This window comes from Neurospora crassa, linkage group III (assembly GCF_000182925.2).
Source record: "Neurospora crassa OR74A linkage group III, whole genome shotgun sequence".
NCBI lineage: Eukaryota > Fungi > Ascomycota > Sordariomycetes > Sordariales > Sordariaceae > Neurospora > Neurospora crassa.
Genome location: NC_026503.1, coordinates 2,751,226 through 2,763,368, shown reverse-complemented (window position 1 = coordinate 2,763,368; position 12,143 = coordinate 2,751,226). Strand labels below are relative to the sequence as shown.

The window sequence follows — 12,143 nt, the reverse complement described above, 5'->3', positions numbered from 1 at the left end:
CCAGTGCTCCGTGGTGATTCCTTTACCCACCGCATGCATAGCGTACTCGGCGGCCCCTAGTGTACTTAGGGGTTAGCGGTGGAGTCTTTTGCCAACCCCCTCTCATAAAAGAGGGGGAAAATTTTCTGTGGGACAACCGTTTAATATAGGATAAGCGCCGATTTATACTATATAGAATCGGCTATTAACGCCGCGCAAAACCACTTTTTAACATTGTACACATCGGTAACACAACTATATACTAACTTACTATTTCCAACCTTCTACCCTATAAAATTGTAAAAGTAAGTAATCCGTATATATCCATAGATTAATAAAAGTTAACGTACGGTAATAAATTTTAATAAATATTTCAATAAAGTAGGGGAGGCGCCCGTTAGCTACCGCAGTACGCGTATGTATTTGACTGCCCGCCAACGTATCGAGCGCTTTAGAATATCGTACAAACCGCCGACTATTAGAGAGATTACTACTATTACTAGCAAATCGCGTACCTCAATATCTCGCTATATTAAATTGCTAATAGAGTATAGTAAATTAATTATATTGTTGTACTTAAAAGGTTGCCCCCGTATATTAATAGCCGTCGAAGAGAATACTATTGTATTGTACGTAATATTTTATTTCTAAGGATGGTTTCCCGTGCTATATTAAATAGTAATTAGTATAGTAAATCGGTTATAGTCGTTGCGGGGCGCGCTAAAGAGCTGTAATGCAATATAATTAGCGAACTTCCTTAAAGACTATCTAGAATTGAAAATTATAATTTACCGTACTATTAATATTAAAAGGAGGTTCTAGGAATTAAATAAGGAGTCCGTTAATAAGTAGTTTAACAATTACGAAGCCGTACTCAAGAAGTACAATATTATTAGTAGCAACGTTTAAAACTATAATAAAATAAAAGTAAAATTTAGTTACGTAGCGGGCGGGCGCGTAAGGGTAATTGTATTTAGGGATTTAGCGAGGTAGAAGGTAAGTTAGTATATTGCTTTGCTAATAAATTTATATAGGGGTAAATATTTACCGTTTCTCTATATTCTAGCTAAAGATTAATAATATTGCTAACCGAAAGTCGGCTACCCTTATGGCTAGTATAAGTGTAATTAGTAAGACTATCCCTATTTATATAATATTTAAAATTAATTTAACTGAGGATTTTATTACTAACGACCTTAATAATACTATCTGCTTTACTAAATTACCGATTAGCTTCTCGAATGCCGACCTTACACTTAACTAGTTAAAGTATTTCAATTAATACTCCTTCTACTTATCCCCGACGTTTACGAAATTAAAGGAGGAGGACGGCTATAAGCTAGGAGATAAAGGGTTCTCTTTTTAAAACTAATTTAGGTATAATTAATATAGAATTAATTATACTAGTAAGAAATTTAATAATTTAAGTAACGGAATAGGGTTAAGAAGGCTATACCGATTAATTTACTATCTATTAATTATCGACGGATTTAGTAGTTACTATAGTATAGAAATTAAAAAATATATTAATACCTTTAATATTATATTAATAATATTACCTCCCTACTCAACCTATATAATACAACCGTTTAATATTAGGGTATTCTCGTCCCTCAAAGCTTATTACTAGAAAGTATTGCGGTAATTCGTTCAATATAGAGAGTTCAACTTTATTCGCACTATATTTATTAAAGAATTCGAAATTCACTTCCCCTCCTATACTATCGTCCTATATCCCTACTAACTATAGTATCCTTAATACTTTAATATATCCTTAATAGTAATATAATTAGGTACAATATCCTTAATGGGTTTTCTAATACTAGTATATAGCTAATTAATTGTATAAGAATCCTAATGCAAATCCGAACGAAGTAACTTAAGAAAGCCAACCCCGCTTTACCCTCATTACTCCCTAAAGAGGACCGCTTTTAAAAAGCTACTAAAATTATTACCTACATCAAAGATAAATACTACTATACATTCAACTCGCTAATACGTATCCGTTATTACGCTGCTAAAGTTGTAATTTATAAAGCGCTATTAACGTACAATACTATATAAGAGTACAATTATTAAAATCGGAAGAAGGCAGCCAACTTCGATTATAAAATAAGGAGACGGGTATATAAAGTACCCTATAAGGGTAAAGTATTAAATCTTTCAAAGGGGGATTTCAATTAATGTACTATCGAAAGGCAATAGCGAAAATAGTTAGCTAAGGAGAAGAGGCAGCTAATAACCGTCAAATTATATAATAAGAAGATTTAAAAGTAAATTTATAATAACTAGATTAAAGACCCGGTTAATAGTAAAGGGAAAGTTATATAGCAAATCTACCTTAATAATTAGAGGAAGGAGCAATTAAAGGATAAGTATATACCGGTCTATAAGGAGGATATATTCAATAAGAGGGATAAGGAGGAGGGGGATAGGTTATTTACTCGTAATACGGTTGGTATACTAGTACTAACAATCTTTAAGAAAGTATAGGGTAACCCCTCTTACCTCTTCTCTAATAACTTAGTTAATATTAATCTAAATAATAATCCCTCTATTATACAACCTACTTCTACCGTTCAACCAACCGACCCCCTATCCTCCCCCCCTCACCCACCTTAACAACCCACTATTACTATTAAAATTACTACCGACGTTGTTAATTATTTTAATATATAAATAATCGATACCCTCTTTAAAAATAAGAATATTTTAATTAATAATAATAAGGAGGAAGCTAATTATAAAGAACTCTATAAGGGAGAGGATAATAGGGATAAGGAGGAGGAGGAGGAGGTTAAATTACTACCGCTCCAATCAATTAACTACCGTCTCTTTAACCCGCCCGCTACCCCCAGACCTTATACTATATAAGCTAGACTATTAATACTAGCCATCGATCCCTCTACTCTATTACAATTATAATCTTTTGAATTAATGCTATACTACGGGGTTATAAAGTATATTGAGAGTACTATAAAACCTCAAATGCAGGTAAGAAAGTAAGCGGTACGTATAAAGAGTATACTAGTAAGAAGGGAGGCGGTAATAGAGGAGGTAGTACTAGTACCAACAATAGAGGAGGTACTAGCACTAGTACTAATACTATTAGTAGAGGGGGCGCTAGTACTAGAAAATAATGAGCAATAACTGCAACTTGCTCTTTTATTTACTTACTACCTAATTGAATAATATACTAGATTTCTAACGGCTTCTAACAATGTTGTTGTAGTGTGTAATGTAGTGGTTTAGTATGGGGATGGGTTATATTACTAGTGGTTTACTATGTGGCTTGTCCTATATTAAACGGTTGTCCCACAGAAAATTTTCCCCCTCTTTTATGAGAGGGGGTTGGCAAAAGACTCCACCGCTAACCCCCAAGTAGTGCAAGAACGCGAAACATTTCCACCTCTAACCCGACGAGCCTCTCGGGATGACTCAAGGGCGTTAGCAAAAGTGGAAAGGAAGCGCAAAGAAACGAGAAAGGGAAGGTTCCCGACCGCGCCTAACGTAAACGCCAATCATGGCGTACAATGGTGCATGAAAGCGTAACGTAGATGCCCAGCATGGATACTAGTTGTGGATATCAGAGTAGAGACCGGAATGCAACACGGTTTTGTCAAGATTGTCAAGGGGAAGGAGGAAAAAAAAAAAAAGAAGGAAAACTTTTTGCAGTATCATATCCACAAGTACATACAAGCTTCAAAGCGGGTACGTATGCTTGTCGACTCCCTCCGTTTCGATAAGACTCCCGTTCTGTCTGTGGGTGGTGGGCGTTATGCTGACCAGGAATCCTGAACCGGCATTTGGTCTGCCCGTGGGGGAGCAAGGTATCCCGCAAGTCTATAAAGTTGAGGAGATGCGGTGTGATGGGACGAAAACTCGCGAGTATGTGAGCCTGTCCCTGCTGTTTACAGGCAATTTGCTTACGAGCTGATCCCTACAAATCCGTCACATAGCAATCGATCCGTACCTGCCGAACTTCACGCAGCTTCCTTCTGCCAGATACACTACTCCGGGGTGGGAATTGACAGCTTCACTTTGTCCGACCCAACCTAATGGCCGGGCCGGCCGTTGTTCACTATGAAAATGAACATGGTGAGCCTCGGTTTTCTCATTCGCAGTGTATTTCGTACCCTACCTATGCTCGGGCTTTTTGGGGGGTAGTAGTACTGACTGGACACTGTTATTCTAACCTACCTTAACAAGTTTGCGCCTCCTGGTTCCAACCATGGAAGTTGAAGCTCTAGCTACCTGGTAGGGCACTAAGCTGTAGTATAATGCATAGCGCTACATACTAATTATCAAGCATAACTCCTGGCTAAGTACTCCAAGAGTTGAGGATTGCAACCCGCCTGGATATCTCCCTTAGGTAAGGAATCATCATACCTCTACGGGAGGCTCTGTCGCTGTTCACGACTCGTGGCCGTGTATCTCTCCAATTTCTTTGACGGTGTAAATTTAGCATCTAGGCGTCTTGGCAGGTTTGTGCCAATAAGTGGTCTTCATTCAGCCGTAGGATACACCTCTTGTGTTTACCAGTACATCGGAAACCCCATGCCTTGATAGCGTTTACTAGTGATGTAGGCGAAATGCTTAGCTGACAAGCCACGTCACCAAGTCTTCCAGTTACCTATCTTGCGTGGCGCCAAGTCAGCCAAGACACTTTCCTTTTCCTCTCTTTGTTTCTTCAAGCCCACAGGCAATTTGGTACACTTTGCTTCGCTTCCTCCTCGTCAAGCTCCAGCAGCACTTGGAACAATTTTGTCACCCCGTTACAACTGAAGGGAACCGATCACCCGAAGCCACGAGCTACGGTAGCACTCAGAGGTCGGTACCATACAATGTACATAGTCCGTCTCTCTGTGACTTGGACTATCTCCCAGCTGTATCCTTACGATGATAAATGGAACACATTGGCGGTTTCTATTTACCCATGCTGCTCTCAAACTTTGAGGTCTACACTAAAAGCACAGGACACACTGCAAGGTACCTCTACCAACCATATGCCAGGTTTGCATCCTAAGGTCGTCCAATGATAACTGGGCGCATTTCCTAGTGTAAGGTACAGCATGTGCCGTGCAGTAGTGGTACACTACAAAAACGCACCTGAGCATGTCGATCACTGGGTCTAGCCGTGATTTTGACAGCTGGAAGTCCCCGACATCAAAGGGCATCTTGACCACTTTCAGGAACGGCATACTCACGGGGGACAACCTTCGAAAAAAGAAGTTACAAAGGTCCTTAACGGTCACACCGCCGCTGCCAATAGCGTCCGGGTGGATTGTGAGTGGTGTGACAATCCCGACTGTCGCCTACGTAACCGACGCGAGTCTAGTATGGGTTCGTTGCTTCCTATCTCGAAATTCCGATGTGAGAATCCCCTAGCTGATGGAAGGGCGATGGATGCCACCACAGAGCGGTCCGAACGCGCACGGCCTCATGTCTCATTTATGTATACCCAGTCCGTCGGCTCGTCAGGGCACAGACCGCTGCTGACCGACAGTTGGAAATAAGGAAATCCGAGCCGGTTATGATGGATTTTACTCGAAGGACTCGCTCGGTTTCTCATCTGGTTTGGTCTTAGTCCGAACAGGTCTCACTCTGGTCCGACCTTCCGAGCCGCACGCAGCTCATAGCCTCTTTGCTTCCTTACCTTCTGGGTTGGGCTGCCAAAATGGCTGATGAGAAAGCCGAGCGAAGCGGAAAGAAAATAAACACAAAAAGGGAAGCATGCGGCCCTGGTTCCGTTCCCATTGCCCAACCATCTCAACAGAATCGGGCAAGGTGGTGAAAGCGACGACAAAAGAGGAAGAAGGGAAAGGCTAGATACGGTACATGATTGACGGACGTCCTTTTTCCTTGTTCAGTAGTTCCCCCCACTGTCGTCGTCGTAGTTTTCTTTCCTGGCCGGGGCTCTCTTGCTGAACGTACCGGGTGTCCATTATACCGGGACGGCTTCTTTGCAGCGCCGATTGGACAATTGGTCCGTTGTGTACGTCTTAACGTTATTGGTGGCCTCGAACGTTGTTTTCTGTCGTTCGATTTATTCTTCTCTCCCTCCACTCGTTCATTGTTCCCGAAGTCGGGATAGATGGCAACTGACGGTCTAAAGATGTGATTGCCCCTTGTTGGTAGAATTATCATCCCTTTGCGCTCCTATTCGTTGATTGGCGCTGTTTCCGAAGTTGATGACCGGCATGCCATTTGTTTCTCCTTGTGTCACCTCTGTCCTTCATCATGTCGCCATTATTTAGTTCATGGAATGTGTATACGAACGCTCGGCTTGAAGTCAAAGAAAGACATATGAAAAATGTAAAGCAGGTTTTTCAAGAAAGCACAAAGGCTGCCGTATGACCATGGACAGACAGTTATTTGATCAAAGCCGTCCTGAAGACTATAGTCAATATCCATCATTATGCCTTTTCTCCAGCTCCCATGGTTACCACTGTTACCTAACCATCCACCCTTGTCTTGTCCTAAGATTTGATGTCATTCAATAAACCACGACTGAACATGCCATTGTCAATACAACTTCCATCACACTATCGTCAATGACCTAAAGTGGTAGGAGATTGTTCAGGAGACCTGATTAGGAGTATGTAGCTGATGAATCCACATCTTGGCTTCTCTTTTATCCTTCATTGCTACAAATCTTGCACACTTTGATCTTAAACACGTCAAGAACACACAGTACCAGACCGCCCTTCATCGTGCGGTGCTTTTACGACCCTAGGTCGTATACCTTCGACTAAAAGTACATCAACATGGCCGCAGCCATAGCCATGCGAAACAGAAACACACTACGTTCGTATGTCTCAAGTGGAAACTTATGAAATAATGCGTGCATAAGTAAAATTGTACCTGTATAATACATGAGTAGGTAGGATGAGGCATAACTGGATGGCTGTGGCCAAAATACTCACTGGATGTCGGACTGCTACGGACAGAAATGGACATTCGTTCTTGGTTGAGTATCCGTACGTAAGCCAAGAGCCGTCAAGTGAATAGAAAGTATAATGAAAAATGGAGCCCATAAACATAGGCTGGACAAAAGGATTAAGGGCTGCTTATAGCATCAAGCAAACTCGAAGAATAGTTTAAAAGGGGGTATCTCCATCACGGACCCTCAAAGATCGCCACCCAAGCCAAATTATGTCTCCCACCCAGACACTCACTCTTCAACCGTAAGCTCAATCCTTTTCGACCATTAACTTTTTCGAAGGCCCCGAAATGACCTGCTATTACACAAACGCATAACCCACAAAACCAACGCTCTGTTTTCCAAAAAAAAAAAAAAAAAAAAAAAAAAAAAAAAAAAAAAAAAAAAAACGCGCCTCCATCGCCCTCACCTACCACTCCCTTCCACTTCGTCGATCATCATCATGATCATTCCCATCATCACGTCCAGAACCACCAATAACCTCAATCTCACTCGCTATATGGGTCTCAACCCTGACCACCCCGCCTCTCGGTGGATGTCCTAACGCCGTCCCAATCTGTTGATTTTCAGGCGGACTGATTCCGAGTCCCGTCGATCGATCGGAAGCGGAAGCAAAGGAGAATTCTTGGCCGACAGCGACACTGTATGATGGCGGCGGTGAAATCTGAGGAGGTCCTGTGGTTGAACGAGAAGAATGGGAGATTGGCGAGTCTTGGGCATGGCCTGCAGAGTCGTCTTTGTCCTTCTGGGACCACACGCGTGTGTCAACTCCTAGGGTAGTGTTGGTGTGGCTGGAAGCAAAGGGACTCCATGGCGCCGCTGGCATCAATGGGTTCTTCAGTGTCCCATTGCCTGTGCTGTGTAGCGTATCTGGTTCTTTCTGTTTTTGTGCCTTTCTCGTCGCCCGATATCGCTCCTCCTGTGGTGAATGTCTTGAGGAGAATGTGGGGGTTGGAATCGGCGGAAGAGGGCAGGTAGGTGAATTCGAAGGCGGTAGGATTGTTGTGGAGGAGCTGCTGAGTGTGGTGTAGCCTTGAGAAAGCTTGTTAACAGTCGTCCGTTTCTGCTTTCCCTCCGTCTTCTTTGCTTGACCCGCGTGCAGGGATGGTATGTAAATGGGTGATAGTGGCATTGGCAATGTGATAGGGACGTGGAAAGCATTCGGTCGGAGATACCATGGGTTGCGCGCTGGAGGGGAGGGATCATCTGACAAATCGGGCCAGGGATTATGGTCGACATTTGCTGTGGGTGAGGACTGGCTAGGGTACAAGTCCGAGAACTCTTTTCTGAATTCCTCATATGGAGAACGGGGACCGGTATGAGAGCCTTCACCCGTAGTTTGTGCAGGGTTTAGTCGGTTTGTGAGGGGTATGTCCTCGGTATTAGGAAGGATAGAGAAGTCGTTTCCACTATAGCTGTTCAATCAACTGTACGTTAGCATCCAGATGGTCTCATGTGATGGTTATGTTGTGAGGCTTGTGAGTTTCATACCTTGTGACTGTACCCCTTTTGCCGTTTTTCGTCATGGATGACCACCACGATTGCGAACTTGTTTGCGTACTAAGCTCAGATGGTGGTTCAGACTCATCGGGGTCATATTCTTGATACAGCTTGGGCCAAATCTTTCCTAAGCCAAGAAAAACGAGAACCAAGCGATATTGGTTATATGCCTCAACTGTTGTACCGAAGGTGATGCAAATGGCCACCGAGCTCACCACTGGAACATAATTGGTAAGAACTGTGGAGACTTGCATTCTTTCCGTCGTTGTGAACGAGACAAAGTTGATGTTGGCGTGAATGCGATGAAGGTCGAACGGCAGCGTCCACGGCCAACCCTGAATGAGGTTGAAGACGAAGAAGACGCAAACAATCGGCACAACTAACACGAGAATAGAGAGAGTGAGAAAGTAGAGCTTTCTCCGCAGGCGTTTTTGTCTCGCGGTTCGTATACTATCATCACTTGGTAGGACTTCGCGAGTGAGTTTCTCCAGCTGTCGGTACTTGTAAAAGCAAACTCCTGTATACATTGTAAGCGATGACGAAACATTCCATGGACTTGACTGTATATCTTACCTGCCAAGCCTGCTGCCCCAACCGTGAAGACTGGCGAGGGGAGAATGAAGAAAACAAAGAAGACGCCATTGGGATCAAAGACGGCATTGCAACCGGCAAGGGTGAAGACGTCGTACCGTTGCGTGATGATGAAGTAAGTGAGCAAGACCTGTAACAACGGATTTCCGAAGATGATGAGGGCCGAAATTCGGTCCTTGCGTTTCTTTTCCTTAGGACTGAGGCTGGTGACGCGCGGGTTACCAATCTTGTTGGCAAGACCGAGCATGATGTCGAAGAGAGTGGTGTGAAAGACGGTTTCAACCGCAAAGAAGACGTAAGTATGGAAATCGCACCACCCATAGCCAGCATACCACTTCTTGACGTTGTTGTCTCGCCATATGAGCGAGTTGACGACGTAAAAGAAGTTGAGCGTGACTGTCGACATGCAATGTACCGTGGCAGAAAATTCGCCATTAATCCATAATAGCCTCGCAGGCACGAGAGGAATGAGGATTCCGAGGATGCCCAGAAAGACTCTGAAGAAGAGGTTGACCTGGAGGCCAATATCGGTGTAAGGAGCGGGAGGGCCAAGTCGTTCTTCGGGTGTGGTCGTGTAGGGGGTGGTAATGTTGGCGACACTTGCCCAAGAATCAGTGTTGTTCATTTTGAAAACTCTTCTTCATAGACCCGTGACGGATGTTTCTGTGCTTTCGATGCACGGGTGATACAGAAACTCGCGAAAGTCCGAGCAGAGAGTGATTGGCGTAATGGGACAACAGATGAGGGCTGACATCAAATGGGCGACGACAAAGGCGAGGATGGCGATGATATCAGCGTTAAAACCAAAGTCAAAGCAGGGGCTAAAATGAGAAGAGGAAGTTCAAGAGAGGCATGACGCCGACGATGGCTAGAATGGAGTCGGGTCGTAGCATGATCTATTGATCTATTCAGAGACGGCAGCTTATAGGAAAGATCTGTGAATGGGAAAGACGGAATGTCTCAATCGCGCTGGTGGAGCGAACCCAAAAGCAATAAAGTTTGGTGTAGGTGATGAATGAGTCTGCCATCCGATGTCTACTATAGAGTAGTGTATTCAAACCGAGCATCCTTATTGAGGCTCTATTCAAACCCAAAAGCGGTTTAGCGCGGGCCTCAACCAAAGATGGGGAGAAAGAACGTGTAAGTTGTCGCAGGCTCATTTTCCCGAAAGCAAACTTAGCATCGCGGTTGTTTAAAAATGGAGTGTAGTTGCCGTTTGTCAATCGGCATAGTAGAAGCGGCCGAATCGAGCTTGTTGGTGTAACTTCTTTCGGTGCCGTTGAGTGTAACCCGAGATCCTCAGCATGGTGGTGGTACAAACCACGTGCTCTGCCGACCGAGAGCGCGCTCGGGATTTGGCTGTTAACGCCCGGTCCCGGAAAGCTGGGTGGCTTCCGGTGGGTAGCAGATTGCCTGTTGCCGGTCTTTGCTTAGTTGCCATCGTCCTTGGAGGGCTGAAGATCAAGCTGCTGTAGATTGTGATATGTTACCCATCAAGGGAGGTAAAGATAGTAACTTGGTGATGAGTGATATCAACAACAAGGCCTGATGAGGCAGTCGGTCGAGTGGGATCCAATTTCGGAAATCGACCTAAGACTTCCGAGGAGCTCACATCAGAAGAAGAAATTCCCACCGTTTGATGGCCATGGTTGGTGTGATGAAGAAATGGAAGATGAGAACAACGAAATCACAGGAAACGGTTAAATTGAAGTTACGGTGTTGGCTGCAGTGCAAAGCTAGGGAAGTGTTAAGTGTAGTGTGGGCAAGATGCTTTTTTGACGCCATGGTGTGCACATAGACAGCCATTACACAGGTACGTACGGAAGCAGCGCCGACGCTAACTGGATGGATCTCTTATCTTATCGGACCCCATGCATCATGGAGAAAAGAAATCGGTGGTGGATTTGGGGACCTGGACGCGACGAATTGAAACGTCTAGAAGCCAGCTGGAACCCCTCTAGAGAAGCTAAAGTCTACATAGTAAACGTCCAAATCCGATCCTCCAACAGCTTCAACACCACCCATCCGACCAACCCAACCAGTCAAGCCCTCAACATGTCCGCCTTCCTCCGCCCCGTCTTTGGCGCCGCCGCCCGCCCGGCCGTCCGCTCTTTCAGCTCTACCTCCGCCCGCGGCGTGGCTCGCGTCCAGATCATCGGCAACCTTGCTGACACCCCCGAGGTCCGCGCTACCAGCACGGGCCGTGAGATGATCAAGTATGCTGTCGCCAGCAACTCGGGTCCCCGTAGCGACCGCGTCACCAGCTGGTTTAACATTACCAGCTTTGTCGAGGGCAAGGCGCGCGACTTCCTGTTGACCCTGCCCAAGGGGTGCGTAACTCTAGCCCCAGTGGTGTGTAGTCAGCTCTCGAACGATAAAACTGACTGCCAGCGACAGAACCACCGTCTTCGTCGAGGGCGACATGTCCCTGAGGAACTGGAGCGATGAGGAGGGCCGCAACAGACAAGCCGTCAACATCCTTCAACGTACGTCACATCAGCACCAATGCGCCGTTCCATTTCACATCTGCTCATTGCTAACCCACAACAACTATAGGCAACATCGAGGTCCTCCGCCGTCCCTACACGGGACCCCGCGAGACCACCGAGACTGAGGCCGAGGCCGAGGGCGAGGCCCAGGAGCAGCAGTAAAGTTGGGCTGAGCTTGGCTTATGGCCAATCGACAGTTGCCGTTCGCTGATGGCGTCGCTACTGTTACTGAGGGTTTCACGAATGGGCTCGATGGAGTCCGGTCGTTGTACGATGGGCCAGGGGCATGTACGCCAAATATGACTGTCGATTACGAATTACGAACTTTGGGTTTCAGCAGGACGCTGTGTATAGCTTCGCGAAGCTGAGTTCTTTCCTTTATACCCATGTACCATCATCTATCTCTCTTTCTTGGAATTTGCAGAGCTTCCATGTGTCGTATGCATATTGAAGGTTGATACTGTGACGTCTACCGTCTGAAACTCGCAGAATTTCGCCATAGACAATGCAGGGTCAGAGGTATCCAACAATCACGTCCATGCTCATTGACGATCGCCATGCGACTGCTAGACCTTTTAGGTCTTTTGTTTCCTGCGCAATGGCTATGGCGATTTTCGCGAGTCTCTACGGTAGGTGTTGCC

The 12,143-nt window shown here is 45.1% G+C and overlaps 2 protein-coding genes across 3 annotated transcripts; one reads left to right on the top strand and one right to left on the bottom strand.

The window, feature by feature from the left end:
- Positions 1-7,301: 7,301 nt before the first annotated feature.
- Positions 7,302-10,709, bottom strand: pre-1 (pheromone receptor-1). Its single transcript, XM_951098.2, has 4 exons — positions 10,504-10,709; positions 8,996-10,426; positions 8,414-8,939; positions 7,302-8,337 (listed from the first exon to the last, which is right to left on the bottom strand). The coding sequence occupies exons 2-4, from the start codon at positions 9,636-9,638 to the stop codon at positions 7,332-7,334; spliced, it is 2,175 nt and encodes a 724-aa protein (XP_956191.2). The 5' UTR covers positions 9,639-10,426; positions 10,504-10,709; the 3' UTR covers positions 7,302-7,331.
- A 139-nt stretch (positions 10,710-10,848) lies between these two features.
- Positions 10,849-12,030, top strand: NCU00137. 2 transcript variants are annotated; one of them, XM_011395462.1, is made up of 3 exons: positions 10,849-11,343; positions 11,411-11,499; positions 11,570-12,030. In XM_011395462.1, exons 1-3 carry the CDS (start codon positions 10,859-10,861, stop codon positions 11,662-11,664), a joined length of 669 nt encoding a protein of 222 aa, XP_011393764.1. In that variant the 5' UTR covers positions 10,849-10,858; the 3' UTR covers positions 11,665-12,030. The 2 variants fall into 2 exon arrangements, with proteins under 2 accessions (XP_011393764.1, XP_011393765.1); XM_011395463.1 differs by having other exon boundaries at positions 10,947-11,499; positions 11,570-11,947.
- Positions 12,031-12,143: the final 113 nt, after the last annotated feature.

Bases quoted from the DNA above. Each gene is read 5' to 3' on its own strand.
- pre-1 (XM_951098.2), bottom strand. From the start codon at position 9,638: ATGAACAACACTGATTCTTGGGCAAGTGTCGCCAACATTACCACCCCC. The intron at 8,940-8,995 runs GTAAGATATACA...CAATGTATACAG, and splicing joins TGGGGCAGCAGGCTTGGCAG to GAGTTTGCTTTTACAAGTAC. The intron at 8,338-8,413 runs GTATGAAACTCA...TTGATTGAACAG, and splicing joins AAAAGGGGTACAGTCACAAG to CTATAGTGGAAACGACTTCT.
- NCU00137 (XM_011395462.1), top strand. From the start codon at position 10,859: ATGGATCTCTTATCTTATCGGACCCCATGCATCATGGAGAAAAGAAAT. The intron at 11,344-11,410 runs GTGCGTAACTCT...TGCCAGCGACAG, and splicing joins CTGTTGACCCTGCCCAAGGG to AACCACCGTCTTCGTCGAGG. The intron at 11,500-11,569 runs GTACGTCACATC...CAACAACTATAG, and splicing joins AGCCGTCAACATCCTTCAAC to GCAACATCGAGGTCCTCCGC.